Source organism: Phallusia mammillata, chromosome 6 (assembly GCF_965637545.1).
Source record: "Phallusia mammillata chromosome 6, kaPhaMamm4.hap1.1, whole genome shotgun sequence".
Lineage (NCBI taxonomy): Eukaryota > Metazoa > Chordata > Ascidiacea > Phlebobranchia > Ascidiidae > Phallusia > Phallusia mammillata.
The window spans coordinates 1,299,172-1,317,430 of NC_137257.1; the positions used below are offsets into that span (position 1 = coordinate 1,299,172).

The 18,259-nt window shown below is 39.1% G+C and overlaps 3 protein-coding genes and 1 non-coding gene across 4 annotated transcripts in view; 1 reads left to right on the forward strand and 3 right to left on the reverse strand.

Annotated features, from left to right (window-relative positions):
- LOC145232636 (uncharacterized) overlaps positions 1 to 10,687 on the forward strand; it is a 39,717-nt gene extending 29,030 nt beyond the window's left edge. Inside the window, exons 5-17 of the mRNA XM_080097299.1 lie at positions 2,502 to 2,635; positions 3,152 to 3,271; positions 3,650 to 3,762; positions 4,489 to 4,607; positions 4,989 to 5,145; positions 5,851 to 6,012; positions 6,196 to 6,245; positions 6,326 to 6,383; positions 6,925 to 7,015; positions 7,449 to 7,531; positions 7,779 to 8,096; positions 8,451 to 9,164; positions 9,670 to 10,687. Of these exons, the coding sequence (XP_079953425.1) occupies positions 2,502 to 2,635; positions 3,152 to 3,271; positions 3,650 to 3,762; positions 4,489 to 4,607; positions 4,989 to 5,145; positions 5,851 to 6,012; positions 6,196 to 6,245; positions 6,326 to 6,383; positions 6,925 to 7,015; positions 7,449 to 7,531; positions 7,779 to 8,096; positions 8,451 to 9,164; positions 9,670 to 9,845 (2,295 nt within the window). The 3' untranslated portion in view covers positions 9,846 to 10,687. The remainder of the gene's footprint in view (positions 1 to 2,501; positions 2,636 to 3,151; positions 3,272 to 3,649; positions 3,763 to 4,488; positions 4,608 to 4,988; positions 5,146 to 5,850; positions 6,013 to 6,195; positions 6,246 to 6,325; positions 6,384 to 6,924; positions 7,016 to 7,448; positions 7,532 to 7,778; positions 8,097 to 8,450; positions 9,165 to 9,669) is intronic.
- On the reverse strand, positions 4,274 to 4,347 carry Trnas-gga (transfer RNA serine (anticodon GGA)). Its single transcript has one exon. It is a non-coding gene; the product is annotated as a tRNA-Ser (tRNA).
- A 773-nt stretch (positions 10,688 to 11,460) lies between the features above and the next one.
- Positions 11,461 to 13,744, reverse strand: LOC145234707 (protein dispatched homolog 3-like). The gene is made up of 3 exons (XM_080099432.1): positions 13,582 to 13,744; positions 12,714 to 12,808; positions 11,461 to 11,773 (listed from the first exon to the last, which is right to left on the reverse strand). Exons 1-3 carry the CDS (start codon positions 13,722 to 13,724, stop codon positions 11,583 to 11,585), a joined length of 429 nt encoding a protein of 142 aa, XP_079955558.1. The 5' UTR covers positions 13,725 to 13,744; the 3' UTR covers positions 11,461 to 11,582.
- Positions 13,727 to 16,726, reverse strand: LOC145232637 (uncharacterized). Its single transcript, XM_080097300.1, has 7 exons — positions 16,658 to 16,726; positions 16,301 to 16,519; positions 15,565 to 15,737; positions 14,662 to 14,774; positions 14,289 to 14,349; positions 13,806 to 13,875; positions 13,727 to 13,747 (listed from the first exon to the last, which is right to left on the reverse strand). The coding sequence occupies exons 1-7, from the start codon at positions 16,724 to 16,726 to the stop codon at positions 13,727 to 13,729; spliced, it is 726 nt and encodes a 241-aa protein (XP_079953426.1).
- Between the last annotated feature and the right edge of the window lie 1,533 nt (positions 16,727 to 18,259).

The following is an 18,259-nucleotide window of genomic DNA, read 5'->3' on the forward strand; positions in this document are numbered from 1 at the left end:
GCCATTTCCACTCAAATGTTAACTAGATTATTTCGTGTTGAAAAAACAAACACCTTGACGCAGAAGCGCAAGATATTTGCTGCAACTCACATTTTTGTTAACCACCACCTGATGTTAATCTGCATTAGTGGTTTATATTAATTTTAGCCGCTTTCTACTAAGAACTCGAGATTTCCCGATAATCCGGATCATATCGTGCCTGGCGTTTATTGTTTCTATGTTTACACCAAAATTGGCCACGCAAATTTATCTTCTGCACGAATTACGACCAGCTAATAACTTAATACTTTGTTGTTTGTTTTGATCACGCGGTTTCAGGCAAAATTCTAAAGATTTCCTTGGTAACAAAAGGTTAAATTGTTTTTTGAATTCTACTCTTGCAACATATTAAGACGTCTTTGCCCTTTACTTTAAAAAAATCTTTAAAAGATGTGGCTTTTTCTGCAGTTAACACCATCACGTTTTATATAATTATGGCCAGCTAATAACTTAATGCCCTGTTGTTTGTTTGGTTGAAGCGATTACAGGCAAAATTCTTTGATAACAAAATGCTTTTGAGTTTTTTTTTCAAATTCGGCAATTGTAATGTATTAGTGCGCGTTTGTTATTTTTTGTTTACCGTCTTTGAAAACAAATGGCTTGTTTCGCAGTTAAATGTGTTAAGTTTCATAAACTTGAATTTACATCGGTTTAAAACAGAAACGAACAGTAAGGTTACAAAAGGATAGAACGTTTTTTTCAAATCCGACTCCTTCAATATATTACAACGTGCTTACTTTTTTAGTTGGAAACCCTTCAAAAGAAGTGGATTTTTCTGCAGTTAGATGCACCACGTTTTAGAAACTTGAATTTACAACGGTTAGAACAAGCGCGAACAAAATAAGATCAAAAATCGACAGACAAACTTAGCTGGAATTGAGACAAACGGCAAAATATGAGTAAACAATTGTAACTGTGTGATCGAGCCTGTGAGCACGTGACTTTGTGGACGAAGTTGAGTGACGTGAAATTAAGTGACGTTTGTCGGATTATAGATTTACAGAGATTAGTTCACGGTGCTAAGTGACTGATTGAGACCGTCTAAAGTGCGCGTTCGAAGGAAACCGTTTTGGAAATCGCGGCTTCGTGTGAAACTTGTTGGAAATCACCAGTGTTATGTCATAATGCTGATAAGGTCTCAGCGCAAGAAAGTTTGACATAAACTTGATTGCAAAATTGACAAAAAATTTTGCTAGAGGGGGAAAATTTTGACACATACATATTTACAATGATGGCTAACGATACCAAATAATTATAGACATGTAGCCATATATTGTACACTGTATAATTAAAACCTATATCACTCTACGATGTAAAATAATTGTTTTCTGCCACTTAAATCCATCACCTGACTAGTATTTGTCTAACGATCAACCCAACTTACGCTTCGACCTTAGTTTGACCTTCAGTTTTGTCCAACCCTCTGTATTTGCGAAACCAACCCCAATAACTCTAACCCGAAAACTAATCGGTTTTAAACATTCCTCACTTTCCCAACCTTTACCATGGTGGGTGGTCGTCCTGGCAACCATAAAGTCACCTGATTTGTTCCTCTTTCAAAATCCTGTTTTCGTGGTTTGGTTGTTTTGAAGCAATCCTTGCCACGTCGTTTCGGGGTGAGGGTCACCCTTAAAATAAGTTCTATGTCAGTTGCTCCTAGGAGTTTTTACATAGAAAAAAAAACTTAAGTCGTCAACTATTGCAAAGTTTTAAAAGAATTTAATTTTGGACAAAATAGGCAAAGCCCAGTCCACCATTAAAGCAAGTTATATGTCAGAACTACTTAAGTTACTCACAGTTAAGGTTACGCTTTTGTTTTTGAACAAATAAGACAAAGTTTAATAAAGAGAAAAAAATGTTACTGTTTAACTCCGTCACAAAACAACTTTTTCATGACACGTGTTTCTTGATATTCGTTTTGGCGAAGTCGGCTGACCTTGAAATGACATTCTTAACATCAAGTAACTTTATGTCGACAACCACACGTGCCACTGCCGCCTACACATGGGCAAATATTGAAACTTTACTCTAAGCGAAATCCCACAAATCCCAACTTATCAGCGATGTCGAAAATCTTAAGTCTAAGTCCACATAGAAGTTTTGGAGGTCAACTCAAGGTCACATGAGAGTTTTTACCACAATGACATCAGTAGGAATATTGTCTCACGATTTATATTATTTGATTCACACTGTTTCCATGCTTACAAATCCATGTGGGAAGGTATTTTATTTAACCGACTTTTTAATATTTTTGATGCTCCCTAACCCCGTTTGTTCAAGTATAAACTGTTTAACACAAATATGTACCAAGTTAACACCAAGTTTCCTGCTTACAAATCCATATATAAAAGTGTTCCATTTACTGAATGTTTAATTTTTTTATGCCTAACTGCGTTTTTTAAGTACAAACTCTCTTTAACGCAAATGTATACAAGGTTAACGCCCTTTTATTCTTTTAACAGGATTCACACTTGTGCTTGGCGGCTGTACATGCCGGAGTTATATCAGATTCATTTGGTGGTCGAGTGCAGGTGAAGAAAGGATCACACAAAGTTCTTTTCCACATGATGATTGCAAACAATGTCACCGCTTCTATGTAAGTCGAATTGTGGGTTGAAAACAATCGAGCTACTACATAAATTGATGAACCGAAGTATTTACCGTCTACCTATCTTTTTATTGCATTATTAAATGCGGTAATCAATCTTATAGCTTAATCTTTTGGCTAGCGTATAATTTAAGCTGATGATCAATATAATAGCATTTATTTTATTATTGTCGCTATTCTAACAAGTACATGAAGAAACTTCAACGGTTTTAGTATTTCATTAGTGTGGTACGTTATTTCTAAAAACACACTATTTGTTTCGTCTCTAATTTGTTGTGACTCAATAGCTTCAAGTCAACGTATATATTGTAGCCTGATGAAGACATTCACTATGTGAGACTTTAAACTGTGTTGTTTTACTTTGTTTGTTAAAAGCTCCAAAAATAAGTATTACGTCTGTCAACAACAATATATTTTTATTTGGGTGATTAAGGTTTTCAGGCTGATCAAAATTGTACGTTTCTATTTATCCGCTTTAAACTAATCCAATATGTTTCCCTCTAGTGGAGGATACTGGGACGTGACTTTCTACTTCCCCGTTGCAAAGGATTGCGCCAAAGAGATTGAATACGACCCACGTAGAGTGACAGCTTCCTCGTATTGGAACGAAACAAGGACGAAAACGTAAGAAACCTTATTTCATGAGTATAAACTGCATTCTGTAATAATGGAATTGTGTTCAATTTATTTATAACTTACTTCTGAAGGCTAAAAAGCCTCCTTTAAAGGACCATGTACTCAATGCCTAAAGCTTATTCCGCAAAACACAAATTTTAGAATTACGACAATAAAAACAATTTAAAACATATATAAGCATTTGGACTGCTATCAAACTCCGTATGTCCATTTTAAATGATAAACCTATTCCAACTGTAACACTTGCACAAGCAGAAAAAAGGTCAAAATAAAGGTCTAGACGTAGATGAAATTGGTGACTCGAAACTAGGTTCAACGTTGGTCAGTTAAAAGGGCAAGTTTTTAAAAATCTGCTGCTGTTTACAGTTTGTGGTCACCAAATAAGGCCGTATTCCGTAGTCAAGGAGGGTGGTCACCTAGTAACCCGATGACGAATGAATGGCTGCAAGTGGATCTGGAGAAGAATTGGAACATTACAGGTTCGTTGAAGTGACGACAAAAATGGAAAAGTTCGGAAAAGAGTAAACAAAATCTAGAATTGCCTGACAAATCATAGAACACCAGGCCCATTAAAGGCGTCATACCGGATCAGCCGGTCAACAAGCATTCCTTACCATATGGCAAGGCTTAGGCCGAAGAAATCTAGCCTGCGGTTGGATTTAAGCCCACGACAGAAGTCTTTCCAGGTCTACCAACTGAGCTACACAGGCTCAGTGGCGAATCCGTCGAAAGTCGAGTCACATGCACTGTGCCTGCCTCGTATGCTGCACATGTCAGCTTCGTAGTAGGGGATCGCCAGATTGACCAGTATCAGTTAAGATGAACATAAATTCATAACTGGGATCAGCCCCGAAGCGTCTATGTAGACCAGCGATCACGGCACACTCATGTATAAATCACAGTACGCCAGGGCCATTGAAGGCGCTATACCGAATCAGCCGGTCACCAAGCATTCACCACCATATGGCAAGGCGTAGGCTAGAAAAATCTAGCCTGCGGTGGGATTCGAACCCACGACAGGAGTCTTTCCGGGACTCGCGCTCTACCAACTGAGCTACACAGGCTCAGTGGCGAATCCGTCGAAAGTCGAATCACATGCACTGTGTCTGCCTAGTATGCTGCACATGTCAGCTTCGTAGTAGGGGATCGCCAGATTGACTGCATCAACTTTTATGTATATTAAAACCGACCTGTTGTTTCCACAGCAATCGCAACTAAAGGTTCATCGTTGCCTCACAAATGGGCAACCGCATATCGCATCAAATACAGTTACAACGGAATCACATTCTCCTACTACAAGGAGGAAGGACAGACGACTCCTAAGGTATAATTTGCGAAACTTTTTTACTCTATTTGAAGTGACTGCTTTTTCTAGCTCAACCATTCTTTAAGTTTTAGATAAAAGCTTTGACATAAAAATAAGGTAAAATTTGCGAATCTTTTTATTCTGTTTGAATTACAATGCATGGGGCGCTTAAACCCAATTTTATCAGCCAAACTACATAAGTTTACAAAACAACACAATAAATTATGGAAAATACCGTGATACAAATTGGCAACAACTAAATCTGCAACTGCGGCCATTTATACAACAAGGAATGAAATTGTTCGGTAAATTTTAATGCAACTGACTCTGTACATAAAAAAGCTGATTGCCTGAAAAATGTTACCCATTTTAATGTTTTTTTTCCTTTTTGTTTTTCAGTTGTTTGTCGGAAACATGGATCACTTTACTGAGGTCCGAAACAACTTCGTGCGGCCTCGTATCAACGCTCGATATATTCGGATCTATCCGGTTCCAGTTGGTGACATCAAATATCGGTATGCACTCAAGATCCAGATTAACGGATGCCCCTTGAAAGGTTAGTTGTTATCTGAATCAAACTTACTGATTTAGTTGCAGACAGTGCACACTGTTTCGACATATAAGGTTTCATCTGTGCAGCTGGTGACAAGACATTGATCGTATTAGTTAATATAGGCAGGTTACAGCCAGTGGTAGGATTCAAATTTTTAGTCGGTTCTATCACAAAAGTCATATTATTCAGTCGGTTCTGTTACAAAAAGTCCATTGACAGAAACCAGTAATGCTAACCAGTTCGCTGATCTCATAAAATTTCGTGAGACGGTTTTATAGAACCGGTGCAACCGACTGAATCTCACCACTGGTTACGGCAGTTTGTTAGGAGCAACAAGCTAAAAGCCATGCCTTACCTATTAGGTTCAATGCCACAACTGGGCATTGATGATAGAAGGCTCAGCGGCGAAATTACCCTGAAGTCGATTAATACAGCCTGATTTGCGGATTTACTTTAGTACTTACTGTATATCAAATTTGTTTGAAAATTTGCTTCCCTTTTTGTCCGTATTTTTTCTTTTCTCTGTCTAACGCTGGTTTGTAACGCTCTTTTGGCCAAGAAAGGGTGCTTCAAATTTATTCAAATTTACATAGATGTTAGCTATTGATCCAAATTTGATCTTCCTGGAGTTTGACTCCGTATGACCCAGCAGTTCACCCATAGGCCGCCAAAATTTCTGTTAAAGAGTAAGTTTTGTATTTCTTACAGATTTCGTAACCCCAGATCCAGTAATACCCCCGGACCCCACCACAAGCCCCACTCCGACGACTACGACTTCCACTACTACCCTTAAGAAGACCCCTAAAACTCCCGCCAACCCATCTACGACCCAAGTGGTCTCGGCAACCACCACCCTTGCTCCACTGAACAGTATGTCGCCAAATGACACAAAAACTTTAATTTTATGTTTTGTGACGTAATTATCATAAGTTATGTGGCGTCATAAATACTCAACGCAATGATTTTTTTGCAATGACGTCATGTTGAGTATTTTGTGAAAATGACTGATTTTTTTGGTGTTTTTTTCCAACTTTTGTTTATTTGAATTTTCAGAAACTACGCAACCTGACAAGTTAAACAACTCTGGCGTCATAATTCCAATTGTAAGTTGACTCGAAAATTTTGCCTGACTGTTGAAGTGAATGAGTTCCTGATTTTTGTGTTTTTTTGTGTTTTTCTGCAGAGCAAAAGTCCGACAGCTAAAACTCCTGGCCAGAAAAACCCGGTGGTTCCCCTCAACGGTAAGAAACAATGAATAAAGAAAGCAGATTGTTTGCAGACAAATGCTGTAAATGTAATACTTCTTTGTTAAGGTAAAACCTTAGGAACAAAACATTTTGCCCAAATGACATCGTCGGTAAATGAATTTTGAACAAGAAAGCTAATTAACACTGCAGATGACATTTTGTTGCATTTTTGTCTGAAATACACATTTGTTGTGCTTACCAGAGAATTAATATTTTCGTTTTATTATTTTGCTTTGCATTTCGAAAACATACATTGCACATCCAAATCGTGGACTTTTCATTTTGTAGTTTACCCAAGTAAACGAACCTTACACAACACTCGCATAACTCTCAACACTTTGCTCGTACAAAACCCATTGAGCCGATTTCGAATATCTCTTTATGACATCACACACGATTTAACGTGAATAGGCAACGTCACGCCTAACTGCACAACATACCATTTATCACATAATCATCACGCTTCATTGGCGCTCGGTATTAAATGCCACTGCGGCTGTTCCGAGACTAACCGCTTACTTTTATGACGTCACAGAGCGAAGTATTATCATCATCGCGATCGTAGCAGCTCTCGCTGTGACGTCAATTCTGCTCGCTGCTCTCGTGTTGATTCTTGTGAGAAAAAGGTGAGCTGTGTGAAAAGCAATGAGTTGGTGGTTCGAATCTTGCATCCGAACTTTTTGCGTAAATTTTTCGTCCGTTTTTTTGGCAGATCCAATTTAAGAAAATGTTAAACTGCATAGTATTAAGCATGAATTCCACAAAGCAATATGTCTAACCATCAATTGAGATGTTTTAATAATATTTGCTATTAACATAGGCCTACCATTAGTTTTGCCACAATCAAATAGTTACAGTTGATCTCATTTATAACACATATCGATTAAAAAATCATAAAATCGACTTTCCCTAAACTCATGCCTTTTTGGACGTTTTTTTAAGGTCTGTAAACTTATTTTTCTTTATTCAAATGGTAAACAGATCATTGATAAATCATGAACAACGTGCATGCAATAGTTGACATAGAAACACATTTAAATGTTTTATTTCCATTCGCAGGAAGAAAGAACCAAAGATTGAAACAATTGTTCCAAAGTTGCCGATTTCTCAGTCGAATGCCACTTACCATGCTGGAATAGAAAGTGAGTTGGAAGTTTGGGATTTGTAAAAAGTTGCTTCAACTTTGCAAACTGTGGTCGCGATTCGATATTGTTCAAGTAAAAGAAATTTTTATGTAATTGCAGTGCTTGTAAAAACAGTAAAATATTTCACCTTAAGATGTTGAACTCATAAATCCAGCCTTATTTTGAGTCGTGTTTGTTTATTTAAACTCGAAATTCACCAAATTCTCATTAAAGCAACTATTTTAAACAACCTAATTATGTGCAGCTGTACGATTGCCTTCCTATAAGAAAGACGACAAGAAAAACAGCCGCAAGGGGAAGAAGAACAGCCAAAAGTTTCTCTTCAAGAACGACAACTATACCGACTCTTATCCAATCGTGAACGCGCAAGATCACGTGACCGTTCAAAATTCCCGCGGGGGAGTGACGTTGCAGCGCCAGCTGACAAACAACAGCGACATTATAGCGCCACCTATGCGGGGTTCCTACACAGCGAGTGACGTAGCAGGACCCAGCACCGCTCTGATGACACCTGGTGGACGGGTGTGCAGTAACCATGACGACACTGATAGCTTCCAATCAGGTTCGAATGTTTTCAGAGTTAACTTTTAATTTTTCAATAAGCTGTCTTTTGCTACACTTTAAAACACCTGGAGCAGTTCCGTTTTTGATGAAACACATTTAGTCATTTATCCTTACGAATACAAGACAGATAAACATTTTGCGTCCTAATGCTAATGCAATTCATTATAGTCATTGTCCACCAAGTAATGAACTGGGAGATCCTAGTTTAAAGTACAAGTAATAGAATGTTTGTAAAAAATATGATTCTATTTAAATAGGATTCGATTTGATTGTCTTTGAATAAGATACTTTGCTTGAAGAATATTACCCCCATCTTTGATTCACAACCCTTAAACGTTTTTCTTTTCTTCAGATGACGACCACGAATATCAGGTAATCCCAGATCACGTGAACGATTTCGTCGCAGCGCGAACGTCATCGAAAGCATCGACAGCATCGAGTCATCACAGTAAGAAGTCGGACACGATGCTTTGGCAACAGCAACAACAACAACAAGGAGCAATGTGGGGTAACGCCGGGGACTCGTGGGGTAAAGACCCCAACCCTGTGTTTCCTCCGCCTCATATGACGTCATTCAGTCAACAATCGCAGCGATCGCGATCGGGGACTTTCCCTCATCCGGTCGTAGGGGAACTCCCGATGTCTCCGGGACCCCCTAAGACCGCCCCTCCCCAAACTTCATTCACAGCCCCCAATTTTTCCCACAGAAAGCAGCGCGGGGGCAGCCAGTCACCCCCACAACCATCGTTTGTGTCGTCAAACCAACGTCATTCGTCGTCATCAGGAGGTTCATCCCACTCCCATTTCGATATGACGTCATCAAAACGTCAGGAACCCACAGAGGCTCCGTATTATTCGTCTGTTCCGCAATACGAGTCGCAGACAAGCGCGCCACCAAACGGACACTTAACAAACACGCCCGCTATGGTGGCGCCATTAAGCGAGCAACGGAGAGCTCCTTCGTACAAAACGCCGCGCCAACCCATGTTTGCCACGTTACCTAGCAACGGAACGGATGGTGACGTAAGACACGGTGGAAGCGATCCTGTTATGACGAGACACAACGGTAAGCAGCAAATAAACTAAAATCCAAATCTGGCATTTACAAGACTATAGAAGTACCTTTTGTTTTCTGTGAGCTTATAATACGGTGTAGCTGCAGCGCGTTTACCAACTATCGACCAATTTTACCCTTACCTTTGTCGCGCTTTATAACGTCTCAATGTTGCGCAGCTATTTCCTGCTTGGTGAATATATCAGCGTAATTATGCTGCTACGATTTGTTTTGCTGGGCGAATAAAACTAACTCAATTTGTTCAATGACCAATTTATCAGTGTGAAAAGTGCTTTAAACGTTTTGTAACAGAAACCTAAAGAAGAATCAAGGGACAGAAAATAAATTAAAATCTGAATCCGATACATCCACATGGCTAAACGTGGGATAAAAACGGCCCCAAATGCATTTCTCCTCTTTCTTTTATCTTCTGGAATAATTTGTCAAGAAAAGTGCAAAAAGTGCTCAAAACGTTTCAAATCGGAAACCTAACAATTTTTTTTCTTTATTATTCCAGGAATGGAAAACGGGCTTGCTCGTTCTACTTCCCGTTCAGATTCGTTCGCCAAACAGCGAAGCGGTTACGACCAACTTTACCCGCAGAAATACCCCTCACCACCGGAGGGCGCCAAGTGCATGGTTGCCATGACGATGAACAACTACGACCAATTGAATTTGCACACGCCGGTGTAAAACTTCCGCGTTTTTTACGAAATCTGACTTCAACAAAAACGACACCTTGCTTCGTAACTTCACTATGACGTCATTATTAGGTGATTGTGGCGTCCCACACCCTTTTGTTTTCCCCCAGGCCCGCAAACTGCCATATTCGCTTCCAAACTATCTCTTGCCAATCAAATTAAGCCACGTGTCCCTCGCACAACCTTATGAGCCAAAGTCGCGGTTCAGGGAAATCCCCGCTTGCGTCCATTCCAGAGTTTCATCATTTTTTCTGTTTTTCTTTTTTTTCAGCGCTTTTTGTTATTATTCCTTATTTTGCCAAATATTTTTCCGTTTTTTGTCCTCTCTATCGCCACCGCGTGTATTTCTTGCATCGCTCAGTGTTTCCGCTGCTCTTCGCATCGCCGTGTTGTAACAGTATTGTGACGTCACATTGTCTTCAATCGAGCCCTTTTGTGTTGGCGGCGACGACAAGACGAAGAAAGTTTTCAAGTGTTTGTGAGAAAAGATTCAAGAAAAAATGTGAATTCGCGAAGCTGCCTAATTAGTTTTGTCAGAAAAGTTTACATATATTGGTGAAAAAATTATAAAATTCATGAAAATGTCAATTCAAACCCAAAACTTTTCCATGACTCATCAAAATAATCCCTTTTATGACGTCACTGGATGCAGTTAGTCTGAATTGTGACGCAACAAAGTGTTTCTTTTTTGTTTTACCTTCGTTTGTTTTTGTTCGCGATTGCAATAACCCTGTGTTTTACATTAGGGGGTTTACCTTCTACGCATGCTCATTGTTGTGTGCACCCCCAGGATGCTCCCCCTGTCGCGCTACAATATATATGGCAGTGACGTAATTGTGTTATTGTTATTACACCAGATACCTCGGTGCAGAGTTGTAAGTCGAGCCGGGTTCGGGCTTAGGTTTCTTATAAAAACGGACCTGACTGTGTCAATACTTTTTTGAATAAATTTAACTAGGCAAGTAGCCAGTTGCTGAACCTGACCTAATGGCAAACAGCCCTATTGTCTATTGTGTTTGTTGTCTTGGTCTTCTTATCGAGGCTTTAATAGGCCTGTCAATCAAAGTCTCGGGCCCAAACGGGTTTTTCAAAACGATTCGGGTTCGGGCATCAGTTTCAGGCTCTTTTAAAACTCTACCCCAGTGCGTTGCTCGGCAACCGGTTTTAAGTGAACCTGAAACATGTTGTTTTGCGGAAGATCTCTGTCTATGATGTATCAGATAGCAGACCTGCTTTTTGTTATTCTGAATTTCTTATTTAAATGGAATGGAAAAGAAAAGGGATTAGGTGTTAAAATAGCATAGATTCAGCACCTGCGATGCACCATACGGAAAGGCAAAACATATCTTGTCCGGCGCGCCTGACCCATATACAGACATAAAAAATCCTGATCGGGATTCGTCCCCGGGAGTATCCTGGGTTCGAAACCCGTGAAAAAAAATCCAATTTTCGAAGAACATCCTCTCTGCGGCACTTACTATGTACACCTTACGAAAAATGCATAACTGACTCATAACTCTTGTATATAGAATACATCTGGGTGGAGACGTTTAATCTAAAACTCTTTACGTCTATACGAGCTGTAAAAACACAATTTCAGTTGCAGTGTATTGCCCAAGCTTGGAGTACATGTTCGGTTAGTAACGATGATAAAAAGTTAGTGAAAAAATAATGAAAACAATCATCCGAAAATCAGTTCCGTGTTTCGTTTCCGCTGGATGTCGATCATTTAACGCGTATTTTGCACCAAGTTAGCGGGTGTCCAAAAATACCAGGTTCCTCTTGGGTATCCAGCACATACGGAAGTCTTGTCAGAAACCCGGGATGTCCAAGGGAAGCCATCTCTATAACCGACGCTCAGTTTCAAAGTGTCTGGAGTCGAACGTTTCGAGACGTAACCTGTAAAGTTCTGCCTCCAACCTGCGAGTATATGGCAGAGCTACTAACACCATAACGCAAATGATTTGGTTAGTTATATCTCCGAAAATGCTCACGGTTAGGGCTATTAGGGTCGGGGTAAGGTATTAGCACTTAAAATTCAACAAAAATAACCCAAAAAATTAGTTACTAATGTAAAAATTTTAAAAACTTATTTCCCAAACCAATCCATTTATAGCCGCTACATAAAAAATCAGCTCTTTACGCCCCCTAATCGACTTTGGTTGTCATTTGCGTTATGGTGTTAGTAGCTCTACCGCGAATATATGGCAGAGCTACTAACGTAAGAACTCACAGTACCCAGGTTTGGGAATTTCCGATAGGCGGCGCAACGGAGTATAGGGCGTTTACGGTAACAATAATTGCTGAACGCCTATGCTCCGTTGCCTAACCTTTCGGAAATTCCTAAACCTGGCTACTGTGAGTTCTTACGTTAGTAGCTCTACCGTATATTTGTAGGTTCTCACGGTTGTTCTTACGTTAGTAGCTCTACCGTATATTTGTAGGTTCTCACGGTTGTTCTTACGTTAGTAGCTCTACCGTATATTTGTAGGTTCTCACGGTTGTTCTTACGGTAGTAGTTCTACGGTAGATCTTCTACCCAAATATATAGAGCTATCAAAACAGTTGCTATAATTTTGAATCTTACTACCTGCAATGTGATACCCGGGCAAAGTAGAAAACCCGGTATAAAAGATCTTGTAAAAAATTTACAAATATTTTTTTGGCACTGAACACTTACGTCTACATAGACTTTATGACAAGTAAAAACCGACCTGGCTAATCACATACTCCGTTTAAATCCTTAAAATGTAAATCCAAAATATTCTTAATGTCTTGGCTAATCGGGAACGTTTTAACCGGAATATCGTCTTCACATGCTTATTACGATAATTGATTTGAAGATAGACACAATACGCACCTCTGGAACATTTGGTCTTTGATATCATACTCCTCAAGTTTGCGCCCTTTCCCGCCTCGCAGAAGTAGATTTGAAATTTGAACTGCTGGTAGGGTCTGCATTGAAGATACAAAGTGCAATTAAACACTGAAATGTCACACTTCTTTTCATGATTTGGGATAAAGCAAGATTAGACAACTGTGATAATAACAAAGTGTTTGTGAATCTTTTTTGGTCGCGGACTCATTAGGTTTTGACATAGGCTGTACATCCTTGATTGAAAAACTGCAATATCCCTGTTAAAAAGGGTGCTTGTCCGATCAGGACTGGTTAAATTATGAGCTAAATAAAGTAAGAAACGTACAAAACGTGGACCTGTTTTGGACGTTGTACGGACATTGCCGAAATCCTAAAGGTACCATGGATCAATAACGGGACAAAAAACTCGTTTAACAGTTATGTAGCACAAGAGAGTTATGTAGCATTATTATCCCAGTCCTGTGGGTTTAACGGTTGCTTCGGTTGTCGTTGCAAGTCTGCAAATGTTTCTTTTGTCTGCAGTCAACCAAACGATAATGCTAAAAACTGTATACTAGATGATAAACTGTAACGTGAGTTTCTCTTTTAACACACGGGAGACAAAACGACCCCAAATAATTTCCTTTTCTTCGTTATTCCGTTCGTATTACGGCTCCGTTCGTATAAGTCCCGGAAAGACTCCTGTCGTGGGTTCGAATCCCACCGCAGGCTAGATTATTCCAGCCTACCCCTTGCCATATGGTGGTGAATGCTTGGCGACCGGCTGATTCGGCATAGCGTCTTCAATGGGACTGGCGTACTGTGATTTAATACGGTTAAATACTACAAACAAGCCAATGCAAGAACCTACTCCGTGTATATAGGAAACGCGGCAGTTTCGGCAATCAATGTTGAAACAGGCTTCCATGGTGCCTTAACGTTTCCTGGTCTTAGTACGAAGCGGTACTCATATTCAGTCTTTGGGTCCGCCACTTGGAAGTACACATCAACCATTCTTAACGGTGACGTGGGCGGTTCTGTGATGTAATAATTGATGTGGTGACGAAACAGCGGCAATTGTGAAAATAACTCAACTTTTTTACCTGCATCTTCAGTTGGTTCAACGCAATATTCACAAAACTTTGCACATCGGAGCAATCGAGGTCTAAAAACAAAATCAAACAATGACTGGCTGCGAATGATTGTAAATCAAACCATTGTTGGAATGTTTTAATCATTGTTAGGGTGTTTTATGAGTCTCGGTATACACACAAGCTCCCTGAGTACACATTAGATGTACATGCTGTGGCCACACTCCAGTTCATGCGCAGCATAGATTTTCACGTGTCTGGGCATACACACAAGCTCACTGAGGACCACTGTGAGCAACATTAGATGTGCACATTCTGTGGCCACAGCACACCACTTTTTGGGCCACTTACAAAGAAAAATTTCAGCACAAAACAGTGTTGTGTTTTTGTGTATGTTTTATGTGAAAAAATGTTTTAATTTTTATGTTTATGGAAGAAACTCAAAAAGAACACTATTTTTTATAAAAACAAAACGGCAAATACTTACAAATTGTACCAGTTTAAACAATGAGTCCATTTGCAATTGGTGACTAAATCCCTGCATTCATCTAAATAAAACCACATCTTAAGTTAAATGGTCATTGCCCAAAGTTCTCAACAATATGATAATTTGACGATTCTTTGGTTAGTTTGATCAAGTTTCTGAGCATTATTACAGTCAAGTCTTTTACTGAGGTCGTTGCAATTGGAAAAGATGCAAGTTTCAAGCCACTTGCATATTGTGGTACAGTTTTACAACGTAGGCTATCTTTGATGCTTAGTATTTAAACTAGTTGCGTGTTAATAGGTTTAGTTTTGTACCATAAAGTTCCTTTAAAAGTAGCCTGTCGTTAGCATCAAAATAGTTTAGTTTATGATACCTGTGCAAAAATTGTCGTAGCATTTCATTACAAAATAGTAGATAACAAATCCACAGGAGTTTATGCGGACAGGGGTGATTTTTAACCCACCATTCGGAACGGTCTTCAGTCTCCTGCAAAGAAACATAATGACATGTTGTCTTTTCTTATTGAGGTTTTACATGGAATTAGGCCACCAAGCTGTAACGTTTGGTAACTTTCGATAACACTAGAATTTAAGGTAGGGGTGAGGGCTTGTAATAACAATAACATAAAACTTCAATATAATAAATCCTTTTGGGATTAATAGTCTTTTTGTCAGGTCAGGTTTTATACCTGCTACTGGTACCACGTAGCCCAGTACAACCTGTCGCGGGTCGAGTGGCCGTCGACTAAACCGGCTCCCCCACTCGAGGCAACTGCTGCCTTGCAGTCATGCATTGGTTTGTAAAAGGCTAGGGGAGACATCCATGATTCAAAAATCCCTGGAATGTCTGTGAGCAAGTGTCCAGGTAGACGCTCGAAAAAAAGATGAACACAAGAATAAAAATGGCCCTCAGTCCCGGGCAAAAAGAGTGTGTTAGGATTGCAACTTGGGTTCCCGTTCAGACGCTAGAGAGGGGTGCGATCCGAAGGAACGACCTTGTGTCCATCAAAGCAAGGGGACGCCAAGTCCTGGGCGATTGATTGAGTCTTACAAGAGTTAGCATGCGGTAACATACGGTCCACAACGCATGTCAGATTACTAGTATGTATTCAGTTTCAGTACTGTATTCAGTTGTACAGTACTGTATTCAGGTGTAGATAACCCAAATTTCAAATTAATAAAAACCCAAATTTCCGCCAAACCCCAATTAAGCCGATTCGGTACATCTCTAGTTTACACCAAAAGATATGTTGCAGTCAGAAAAAGTTTTGATTCACCTGCAACACATATCTTTGCTGTAAAATCCCTTTTCAATACGCCGGTATGAGATAGGAATAAACTCTGCCAACTGAACCTTTTTTACAGGGCTCTTCTTTAGTTCCTTTCCCAGCCAACTCTTCGCAAACTCGGCACGAGGTATGGAAGGCCAGTTTAACGCGGGATGGAACTCCTGTTTACGACAAAACACAAACTGATTAAGTTTCAAGAGGAGATGTTTTCTGAGAAATTAAATAGACCCATCAGCAAAAAATTAGTAAATGGAACCGAAGTTTATTTCGAAATCGTAGTCAATTTGTGTAATTCAGTCAGTCCGAGTCATTGTTTTAGATGACTCGAATCAATTTCGAGTCGTTGTGGATAAAGACTCGATTCTTTTCTGAGTCATTGTGGATGATTTTATCACCATTCTTACCTCCCGAATGTAATTTTCTTATCGTACCTCATCAAAGTCTGGTCCGAGTCCATATTCGAATCGAGTAGTTAACTCGGTTTATTTAAGCCAAGCCCAAGTCTATGTGAATGATGACTCGATTCATGTCCGAGTCACTTTGGATGGTGACGAGTCAAATTCAAGTCATTCGATGGTGACTCGACTCAAGTCCGAGTCATTGTTGATAGTGACTCGACTCAAGTCCGAGTCATTTTAGATTGTGACTGGAGTCAAATTCGAGTCTACGTGAATGACGACTCCAGTCAAATCCGAGTCACAATATGCAAATGAAAACATGTTACCTCATCAGTCAACAGAAAGAATCCGGCTCCTAAATCTTCGGAGGACTCGTTATACCACGACATATAAACCTCTTTCAACATCTCGTACTCTGTCTCGTTTTGAATTGTCAGATTGTGGAGTAACGATAAATCGAGTTCCATCTGACTCTGCGAGATTTCTTCTACTCCGTCAACTTTACTCCGAAATAGATTGTCCAGAGTTGCATCTCCCTCAGGCGGCTGGAAAATGAAGACAAAACGTTTAGTACATCACGGTTTTTTTCAAAGGTTTGAATCACAAATAATTTAAACAGATAGAGATAAATTTGGTTTAAAACAATTATTTGAAACACTTATAAAACAAATTATTAAGCTTACCTCTGCAGAAGGACTTGCTCTACAAACACTGTAAGACAAAATGGCTGACACAAAAAGGAAGAAAATCATTTTGCCCATGACTAAATCCCTGAACTAAAACCAAAAAAAAACAATGTTATGAGTAAACTTTAAAAAAGAATTTTCACCCAATGTTTCGAATTTAATCGAGCTTGTTTCGTGTTTTGCTGGATTAAGTGAAATTAATCGACTATTACGCATAGCTTATTAGTTTATTTATTAAAAGCTAAACATGTTATTTTTGGAGTTCAGACTCTTGAGTAAAAATTTACAGTTTTTTACTTTTTTCAGTCTGCACGGTTAAAAACAACAACATATAAAACCATACGATTTAATATTTTTCATAGGGGATAGTCCTGATATATTAATAAAAAGTACAGTTGCTACCAAAAGGCTGCTTCAAAGAATCTAATCTTATGAAAAAAACACTTACAATTCCAAACCAGTAGTATATATTATTTTTAACCCCTCTTTTTAACGACGACGGTCACAGATATTTTACCGCTTATATCGGGCCTGCCCTTTTTCTCGTGCAACGTTCGTTTTTGCAATATGCTAATAGTCGAATGCCCTCAGGCCGATACTTACTACAGCAGTGGTTCGCAACCGCACGCTCTGAAATTTAGCAAGGTGCGCAATCAAATAACGAAAAAGATAATATGTTTATGTTACAACCCTAAATTTCAAAACAAATTATCCATGCTAACAATAATGGTGCTAAAGTTTTGTTTATTTCAAAACGCGTTTCTTTGAGTAAAAACAGTTTGAGAAGCACTGTTTATTTGTAGATAATTGTAACAAAACATTTCCAAGGTATAATGTCAAGTCACTTTTTGATGATTTACGGATGTTAGTATTACCGCAACTAATTTTTAGAAACAAATTTACTGCAGCAACTAAAGTGCATTCTCGCTTACTTACTGATTTTGAATCACAACCACACTTGTGACATAACTTTGACAAATAAGTGACGTCAATAAACGATAACAATAAAATAGATCAAAATCTTGAATGCAGATTATTACGGCTTCCCATCTCATATTTTTGTGACAAAGATTTAAATTTTGTTTCAACAGCCAGTTTCAATCGCTTTGCATATATTTTTACGCCTCGAGGTGTAGTTAGTGTAAAGTGTGTGAGTTTGCTGCACAAATCCATTTTGTAGCTAAGTTATATGTTAATTTTATTCTTCCATTCAAGTGTATGTTTCTGATATCTGCTAAATAAACTTGAGAAACACTGATTGGCTTGCGACGATTGGTGAGTTCATTTTAGCAACATATAAAACCAAATTAGGGCTCTGAAATTGTCGTGCACGTTCGTATTCTCGTTATTGCTAAAGTATACAAAGGTCGGGTGATGCTGCGTGTGACTTAGTTCTTTTGTCGCACAGTTCGTAACTAAACGTTTTACGGTTTAGAAAAGAACAACATTTTGGTTTCCTTTTCTAACGTCTAGTGTAGAGCTACTCAAATGTTGCCAACTTCAGCCCTGTACTAACATCTGAAGCTCATGATTTTTTTGTTACAGTTTCAGCAATTCGATAAAATGTCACCATACTATAACTATGACCAATGTAACACA